General features: G+C 36.6%; 1 protein-coding gene across 1 annotated transcript; it reads right to left on the bottom strand.

The window, feature by feature from the left end:
• Positions 1–527: 527 nt before the first annotated feature.
• Positions 528–7,871, bottom strand: grxcr1a (glutaredoxin and cysteine rich domain containing 1 a). The gene is made up of 4 exons (XM_063000014.1): positions 7,464–7,871; positions 3,990–4,229; positions 2,042–2,107; positions 528–800 (listed from the first exon to the last, which is right to left on the bottom strand). Exons 1-4 carry the CDS (start codon positions 7,869–7,871, stop codon positions 621–623), a joined length of 894 nt encoding a protein of 297 aa, XP_062856084.1. The 3' UTR covers positions 528–620.
• Between the last annotated feature and the right edge of the window lie 2,049 nt (positions 7,872–9,920).

The raw sequence follows: 9,920 nt of genomic DNA, 5'->3' as shown, positions 1-9,920 counted from the left end.
ATTTTGGGCTTTACAATATCCTTCAATAGCTTCTTTAACAAATGCTTTCATGTAGCCAGAAAATAGCTTAATATTATGGGCATGTTAAATGTGATATACACATTCGAGCCATTTAAACAGTACATGAAAGATAAAAAGACAAAGGGTAAGAAATGTTCGAGTGCAAATTGAATATATTTGTTTATTTTGTTGTATTGTTACCTACTGACGTCATGCTTACTGTCGTCCAATCTGTAAATGCATTGTTTTCTATATTTGATGAGTTAAAGAGGTGAAGTTTTACCATATGATTCTCCAGAGGTACAGAAAGTGTGAGCTGTATCTCTGATTTCCTGCAATGCTTTCATTACTCAATTACAGCATAGTGGTGTAATAGGACACAGCCAATCTGGGTGCATGCAGAATGGAAATGAGTACTGCTGTAAGGTATTAAATGACCGGGTGAGTACACACTGGCATATAAAAAAGTCAATGAAGAATCAGATATTTTGATAGTGGGTTTTTTTCTTATAAACAAAATTTATTGACAGTATTTATCTGGTTCAGTTGTTTAAATGGCAAATGAGATACCATAAGGAGTGGAATAAAAGCAGAAAGTAGGCAGGCACATGTAGAGGACCTCAGTGGGAGCAGCTAGGACATGGTTGGAGGCCGTTCTCGTTGCACGCAGTGCACTTTAGGGCTTTAAATGAATCTGTGAAGCAATTCCTGAAGACGGACATCTTGCTGCCATGGCACATAGAGCAGGGCATGAAGGCAAAGCCGCCACACATCTGGCATGCATGGGGATGCTGAACCCTCTAGGGAGAGAAACAAGAAAAAGGCAGCAGAGATTAGAACAAATGTGAGCAGTGGATTTGTGGAGTTGGATGACTCATGATGGTTGAATGTGTTTCAGTGGACATTCTGTTCTAGTTGTTTAATCCATTCTGACATTATCCATTCATAGAACATTTATTGATGCCTATCCACGACTGCTGGCATTTTCCTTCTAGTTAAATGTGCCATATCTCAGACCTTTACTCTCTGTAATGTGCTGATGTACAAAAGCTGTTCTTTATATCCAAGATTATATATAGAAATACACTTTATACAGGGCATCAATCCATCATGGGTTTGCACAATTACCTTTTCACACCTGTATTTTTACATTTTCAGCATTTAGCAGACGCTTTTATCCAAAGCAACTTACACAATGAGCTGAACACGATGAGCAATTGAGGGTTAAGGGCCTTGCTCAAGGACCCAACAGTGGCAACTTGGTGGTGGCGGGGCTTGAACCGGCAACCTTCTGTTTACTAGTCCAGTACCTTAACCATTGAGCTACCACTGCCCTAAAGTAAATGTACATTTTCAGCATTTTAGCAGATGCTTTTATCCAAGCAATTGAGGGTTAAGGGCCTTGCTCTAAATGGACATTTTTGGAAGGTAAAAGGAAACCAGTGTGTCAGGGAACATTCTGCACAGACCCTGAGAACATGTAAAACTCTTTAAAGACAGTAACCAGAACTGAGGTTTGAACCAAGATCTCTAGAAGCTTATGCTGTGCAGCAATCACACCAGTGCCACCTTAACAATAAATATTTAGTCATTAGTTAAAACCAGTAAGCTTATTTATTCATTCATTTTCACCTAATGTTTTATCCTAAAGACATCACAGTGGGTGCCAGGGTCTCTGGTAGACTAGGAGTGAGTTAACAAGTGTGGGTACCGCACAGTTCCAGAGTCATGCAGACATGTTAGATCCTTGCGTTTAATCACGGTACGTTCTCCTTATAACTGGGCAGATTCGTTCTGAGTACTTTTCCACCAAGTCCCAAAACATGCAAAAGGTAGACTGGCAGCTCTACATTGCACCTAGGCATAAACAAGTCAATGGGTGAGTGAGTGTATGTTGCTCTGTAGTGTCCTGGGGCTATGCCCGTGGTGTCATACCACTTTCCTCCAAGTTTTCCCATGCAACTCTTAACCCACCGCGAAACATTGTCACCTAGATAAATAATCTTTTGTTTCTGATGTTCTAAACAAAACAGCTGTTTACCTCAATCTTGGTTAGGAGATCCTGGAGCTCCCCTGATTCATTCATACTCAGTATTTTCTCTGCACCCTGTAAAACAAAAATATTTAATATCAATATATCTAAAGCCCTGTAATTGTATGGTCTGGGCTTGTTGCAGATTGCCGATTTTCCTCCACCAAACTCATTAATTCAAGTCGTAATGGACCTCAGTAATTTAGTAATTCTGTAGAACCTTTATTTTAGTTGGGAGTATATTATTTATGTTAGCAGTAAGTGTTGCTAAAACCTAAACTAAATAATTTGAAGAGCACTCCATGTACGTTAGTTCTTATAGTGCATCATCATGCTATTTCTTTTGCCCAATTTTGGCCTATGGCAACGCAACATTCACACGAGGGCTGCTGGTGATAGTATCACAAATAATAAGATATTGTACTTTATTATTGTATTTTAATAATATTTTATTTTCCTCCTATATGTGTAAAGAAGAAGTAGAAATATACACCTGCTTGTCAGTATGTTTAATACAATGTAGATTAAATGCTTAAATCATTCAATAATAAGAAGTATGATGTATTTCAGTCAGGTTTCCAAAAGCAACACCCTCTACAATACTAAATCCTCTAGCCTGCATCAATTCTTGGTTGTGTTTCTGTTATAGTATTGTTAGCCTCGAGTGCAGCAGTTGACACTATCAGCTATTACATTTACAAAGGCTTATAAACATGTTTGGGTTATACAAGTTCCTGCCTGATCTTGTGTCCCACAAGGTTCTGGTTTAGGGACTTAGCGCTTGCTTTATATACAGCTGCTGGGACATGTAATTCATAAACATAATATTCTCTTTCACTTTTCATACCCACTAAACACAAATACTTTGCATATTTGGGAGTTCAGCCAGATGCAGCAGCTGTGTTAGGAACATTAAATCCTGGCTTAACAAAAGCTTACTCTTGTTAGCAAAAATGTTTGGTGTTTGGTTCTAAGCCTGCCTTAGATAAAAGCTTGATAATTCTCTGAAACCACAGTTAACTTTGGTGTAACACTTTAATGCTGCTTTATCATTTGATTTCCAAAAACAAAGCAAAAATAAGACCCACGGTATATCTACATGATGCTGAGAAACTACTGCATCATTTTTATAACATCTAAATTAGATTATTGCAGTGTATTTCCAGTTGACTGTCCTGCAGCTTTTAGGGTTAATTTTCCTTCTTCACTTAGTTTAGAACGATCAGCTGGTGGTGACTGTCTGTATTAATTCCACATTAAGTCCTGCTTATGACTTTTAAAGCCCTTCATGTCAATGCTACTGCATAGTTTGCTGATCCAGAAGCCATATAGCCCATATTTCTATAATTTGTAATGAATTTTATTAATCACTGGTCAACTGCTAAAAATGGTTTACTTTTATTGACCCAGAGAATATTAGTAATGCAGTCTCTATAACTCTTTAAAATCTAGATAAACATGTGTGCAGATTTAAAATAAAAGGTGCATTAAAAATAAAAGAAATGTCTAATAATTATGATGATTATACAGTTGACAGTTAAATGCAGAAATAGTATTTTTCTTGGATTTTAAACAATGCCTCTTTAAATCTATTAATGAAACCTGAAAATGTACTGATAATTAGACGCTGCAGGAATTTGACTGGTTGAAAAAACTAGAATTAATAAGTCAGTAAAGAAATACGCAAAAGCTATTTTTGTTCATCAGTAGCTAAAAGTGCTACCCTACCAATGTTTCTACTGAGTCTCTAAACCTTTAAAAGTTACACACTGTTACTTTAATAAAGCCACCCCCTTATTCCACCATCCACCCACAGACCTTTCAGTCAAATCCAGATTCTAGCCCTCTAATGCCTTCCTTACAGTATTTTAATTTTATAATATAATATACAGACCCAAACAAATAATGGAACCAAAATTTAAGCAGAAGTCCAACTGAGCAGAAAAAAAACACTGACCCCCAGGTAGTGTCCATCAATGAAGACCACAGGTAGTGATGGGGGCTCTCCTACCCTCTTGCAGCGGGTCTCCAGCTCTTTACCATACTGACTATCCAGAGCAATGTTCTTCTCCATGAATTTCACCCTGTGGTTTTGAAAGATCTTGCGCACCAGCTCACAGCGCTCAAATGTGGTCCTGACCACCCGGAAACTGGTGGTGTAGATCACAATCCTCCCAAACTCCAGTTTCAGCTCAGACTGAGATGCAGAAAAAATAAAAACAAATAGAAATTTAATATGTTTTGTTTTAGTTTAGTAATAATCAAGATTTGATCTTCTATTTAAAATCTAGACAGAGTGTAACACGTCTTGAGTAGTCCTGTTTATATTGGCTGACTAGTCCTGACACATGTGACTAGTCTTATTTATATGGGCTCACAAGTTACCAACTGTAGTTAATCAATCACTAACAATGGCTTAGAAATGAAATTAATAATCAGATTTGCTGTATGTCTATTTTTTACTCATTATATTTTATCATACTTCCAGAAGATAAAATTTTTCCACAACAAAATTTTAAAAGAACAATTCTTGGAATTTGTTTTGGACAAAAGTATTCACAGAAAAAGAACAACTGAAGACTCTCCATCCCAAAACCAAAGCCATAATATGTTAGCCCACCTCAAGTATATGCACTTAAATATTGATTTTATATCATTTGTTTATTATATATGTAATTTTAAACATAAATTACTTTGAGGGTTGACATATATTTTCTGTCTAGGAATTTGTCTGAAGGCTTGGAACTAATCCATCCAGATAATATGTCCAATTGGTGCACTACAGTAGCACATTGACAGTGGGGTCAGTGCCAATTTGGCCCACTAGAATCTTAGAAATATTAACACCCAACTGTAGCTAATCAATAAATTCTGTAATTTAATAGGACGCTATACCAGCATCCATCACCTATTAACGACAGCTATAACATTTAATCGATTAAATTAAATCAATAGTTTTAATTCACTGAAAGTATTTTCGTGTTTGTGGCTCAGGAGAGTTTATTCATGCCAGTGTTGCACTGAGCCATGCTGTCATCAGTATTTTAATACAATATACTGTATAGCACAATGTATGCTTTTTGGGGTCCAGCCAAGTTGGCAAGCCAGCTAGCTTTGTCTGTGTAAGAAAGTCTGTGGAGTTCATTAACCTTTATGAATTTTAATATTTATAATCCTCGCTATGTGTTTTATGTGGAATAATATGACTTTGGTGCTGTGCCAGATACAAATCCAACGAAAGTTAACCATCCAAGTGACACTAACCATAAAAATATTTCAAAGGGTCTTGTAAGACCATGTCTATTGTAAAATAAAGCCATTTGTAAAACACAGAAAACTAAAGAATTCAGGAATAGAATTCTCCTGCATGACTTTTGCACAGTGCTGTGCTTTGTATTAGTACAAGAAAGTTTCAGTCCAGTGCTATCAGTAATTACATTTTTATAAAAATATATAGAAATTGATTTACATTTTAAAAACATTAGTTAACTCTAATGCATTATATTTCAGTTATTTACTTTTATACTGGGCAATTTATTATAAACATAACACTACAAACCCCATTTCAAACTCAGTTGGGACATTTGTAAAATGCAATAAATCAAGAATCTGTGATGTGTTAGTTCTCTTTATTAACAAACCTTTATTTAACTGACAAAATTATAAAGAAAAGATTTCCAGTGTTCTCACTGACAACTGAATTTTGTACATATACTAGCTGGAACAGAGGCATGTTTACCACTGTATTACATCATCTTTCCTATTAACTATACTTTGTCATGATTTGGGGTGGCATGGTGGCTCAGTGGGTAGCACTGTCCCCTCACAGCAAGAAGGTCCTGGGTTCAATCCCCAGGCAGGGGATTAATCCGGGTCCTTTCTGTGCGGAGTTTGCGTGTTCTCCCCGTGTCTGCGTGAGTTTACTCCGGGAGCTCCGGTTCCCTTGCACAGTCCAACGATAAGCACCTATAGGGGAATGGGTGTGTGTATGTGTATGTGTGTCTGCCCTGTGATGGACTGGCGCCCCATCCAGGGTGTTACTGTAAGCCTTGAGCCCATTGAAAAGCTGGGATAGGCTCCAGTACCCCCCCACAACCCTAACTGGAAGTGTAATGGTTTGGGAATTAAGGATACTAAATGTTGTCATTTTGCAAGTGGAATTTTTGCCCATTCTTCTTAATGCGAGACTTCAGCTGCTCAACAGTCCATGGTCGATGTTGTATGATTCTTTTTTTTTATTTGCAGATTAAAATTATTGGTTAGCCAAAACATTAAGTCATTTCTTTGTACTTTTTCAGTCAAATAAAGGTTCTGCAGAATTATTAAATGACTGATTGTTGCTTTAGGCTTTGTAATACTGGGTCATTTTTGTGGCATGAATTCTACACACTATCCCAAAGCTGCCCCACTTGATTCAGATTTGGTGACTCTGGAGACCACTGAAATACTAAACTCATTTTGACTGTGAAGTGACATTCATTTTACACCACCAACTGTCTAAACTGATGACACAAGGCAGGTTGGATCTATGAATTTATGCTGTTAATTCTCCCCCTCTAATATACATGTTGTCAGAAATCAACACCCCTCAGTCCATACAACATTTTTTTCAATTATCAACTGTCTAGTTTTGGTGAACCCACTGTAGCCACTGTAGACTAGAAGACATGTTTCTAGTCACTGCAGTTGTAGAAATGAGCTCTTGAGTAATTGTAGCCTTCCTATCAGCTCAAACCGCTATGACCAATTTATTTTGATGTTTTTTGCACCATTGTTGGTGGTTGAGTAGTTAAGAAAACACAAATTGGACTTACATTTACCACTAGTGAAACTAAGACGCTAAATACCCTGAACTCAGTGAGCAGAATGCAGAATATTTGAGAATTCATTAAGCCGATTACCTAAGCTAAAACCCTTAAAGAAATTTCTCATGAATGTTTTATTGTACAGTGACCTTGTCCTTTGAGACAGCTCAGTGTCCAGGAAGAACAGAGGAGATGCAGGAAAGGCCTTTAATTAATTGCTGGTCTGTAAGGAGACTCTGACCTCCCTTGAGGACACCTAGGACAGATGGTTCTGGACCAAAAAAGGTCTACCTGTTGCTGTTGGCATTGAGAAAAAGATTGGCTGGTCTCCTACAGTACGTGAGGCTCTAGCTTTTGTTCACACTCAAGTCATCCCACATGAAGAAAAATTTAACCAATTAAATTTAGTTAAAGCCTTGGGTTGTGAAATATAATATTCAGGTCACTATGAGCCCTTTTGACATGAATGTCATTTAATTCTTAGTTGTCTGAGCTGATTACATGAACTGTGATGGATTTTGCCCTGTCTTTGCCCAGTGTTTTTGGGTAGTGCCAGACCCAATGCAACTCTGATCAGGACAAAGCAGTTACTAATAAATAAATAAATGTATTCATCAGTTACTCACCACAGTGACTTTAGTCAAGTTTTCGAAGACAATTTGGCCTGCGCTGACTTTGTGCTTAACTCCCCGCACCGTCCCATTCTTGCTAAGGATGTTGACCCGTTTAGTGCTGAATACTCGGTCCCTGTCCTTGGCTCCCGCATACAAAAGCAGGTCATCTGGCTCACTCTCACTGTCGTCCAGCTCAGAACCCAAATAAACCCCGATATGGCCATTGGACTCTCCACTGGTGGATGGTGTGCTGGCCCGGTCCACCTCTGAGCTACTGGTGCAGTCTGAATCCAAAGAATCAGATGGACCATCGTCCTTAAACATCTCCTTTAGCACCCGGCCGCTGCTTCCTGAGGCCACTCGGAACCTGACCCGCTTTTGGGGCTTCTGGCCCTCCGCCTGTAACAAAGTCCCCTCCATTTGCAAGTTTTAAAGCAGCTTACATTTTCTCAAGAATGTTGTGCTTTAATCCGCCAGTTTCCTGTCCAAGTTGAAAGTCCAAGTTATCTTTTATTTCTCCATAATAGCCAGAAGTATTTAGACATACAAAATGCCATCTACTCCGTATGCTGTAGAAAATGCTGAGCTCTGAAGCAGACTTCAGCAGCCTGACTGTTAGTGTTGCTGAATGTGTTAATAATAGATGCATTCCTGCCATGGCTACTGAGAAAGAAAGCCATGACGAAACTGATCGTGCTCTTTAAATTTTCATTACATTTTAAACTTTGTTTTCTTTCAACAGTGTTAAAACAATTGTACTGGTCCATTTATTCTTAATTACACATTGTAATCTCTCATACACCCCACATTTGATAACTTATTCAATGGTATGTGCATGCTTTTGGTAGAGCTTTTTATATTGCATACAGTGTAATATTACATAACATCTTTGGAAAGAATGAGCATAACCTTTTAAAGTTGATATGTAAAACTGTTTATTAAATGTTTGTTAATCTAAATTAAATATCTGCAACACCAGAGCACCCTTTACAGTACATGTCTACTTAATGTAATTAAATTGCAGTCTACATCTATACACCTGCTGCCCACTAACATCGGTGTACCATATGGAGAAAGTGAGATGTTTGTCACAAGTGGCAAAATAATTCTCTAGACGTGTGGCACGTTAGTAGGTAAAACAAAGATTTCAATTAAAAAAAAATTAAATGAACTAATAAATCAACTAATTACACAAGTCTATAAATAAACAATATAGAAATAATAATAAATGCACTCTTCATAACAATAAATAATAATCATAATCATTACAGCAACAATACAATAATACAATAATAATAATAGTAATAATAATAATAATAGTAATATTAATAATAAAAAAAAAATATTTTTATAAATATATTTTTTTATAATTATTAATGTATTTATCTTTAATAATTATTTATTATTGGTAGGAGGCAGTTTTCAGGAGAAAAAAGCATTAAAATAATTTGTTGTACCTTTAAGTGGTAAATAAAGGTTAAAGAGAAAAAAAATCAGATTATTAATTTTTAATTAATTAAGTAATTAATTTTTTTTCAATTTTTTAGCATTTTTGCATCATTTTACAAAGTCCTTTTAAATTATAAAATGAGTAATTATAAAACTATTTATAGATTACCTTTACAAATACTACCAATAATCATTTTAACATGTTACATTTTCTAAATCTGAATTAAAAACAATTATACAGTTTGTGTTCCAAAACTTATCTCTACCCACGCCCTAACACACATCCATATTCAATAACACACAAAGACTATTACTGATGCATGAATTTTAGCCTGACATGGTAGAGACCTGGCAGTGTGTGTGGTGTGAGCACTATAGCACATCAAGCATAACGTCAATACTGGTGTGAAAACGTCTGGCAACTCAAAATATCCAGCCAACAGTGTTCTGTGTTTATACACTGACACTGTAACAGCTAGAGAGTAATTAACAAACATTTACTGGCAGAATCACAGTATATGTGAAGTGTGTAATTAGTGGGGGTCTATTTTAGTGGGTGAAGAGCGGCTGACAAAATAGTGCCTACGCATTTACGTACAAAAAACAATAAAAGAAAATTAAAGAATAATAAATAAATAACCAGCAGCATGAGGACAGAGAAATAATCATTTTAATGTAGTCCAGTTAGATTTTATTACCTGAAACGTCTAATTAAAAGTTTTAGAAATGCTCTGTGGCCATGTCAATCCCATGTGGGGTTACCAACCATGGTTTATAACCAATGAAAGTATCAGCCACGTAAAATGTATTCTAAATAACTGTACATGTCTATCTACATTTTCTATAGCTCCGTGGTGCCTTACTGACTTTTTCTAATTTCTGCTGGTCTATTAGGTTGGTGTGTGTTTGATATGGTCTTCAACATGCACGTGCTAAATGAAACCTTCTGTTTCATTTAGCACGTGCACAGTTAACAGAATAAACCTGGATTTGATCATGCATGCTGCACATCACACATGC

This window comes from Trichomycterus rosablanca, chromosome 8 (genome assembly GCF_030014385.1).
Source record: "Trichomycterus rosablanca isolate fTriRos1 chromosome 8, fTriRos1.hap1, whole genome shotgun sequence".
Taxonomy (NCBI): domain Eukaryota; kingdom Metazoa; phylum Chordata; class Actinopteri; order Siluriformes; family Trichomycteridae; genus Trichomycterus; species Trichomycterus rosablanca.
The sequence above is the reverse complement of the archived record's forward strand: the minus strand, read 5'-3'. Positions and strand labels throughout refer to the sequence as shown.

Bases quoted from the DNA above. Each gene is read 5' to 3' on its own strand.
- grxcr1a (XM_063000014.1), bottom strand. From the start codon at position 7,871: ATGGAGGGGACTTTGTTACAGGCGGAGGGCCAGAAGCCCCAAAAGCGG. The intron at 4,230-7,463 runs GTGAGTAACTGA...TCTGCATCTCAG, and splicing joins ACTTGACTAAAGTCACTGTG to TCTGAGCTGAAACTGGAGTT. The intron at 801-2,041 runs GTAAACAGCTGT...TTCTCTCCCTAG, and splicing joins ATCTCCTAACCAAGATTGAG to AGGGTTCAGCATCCCCATGC.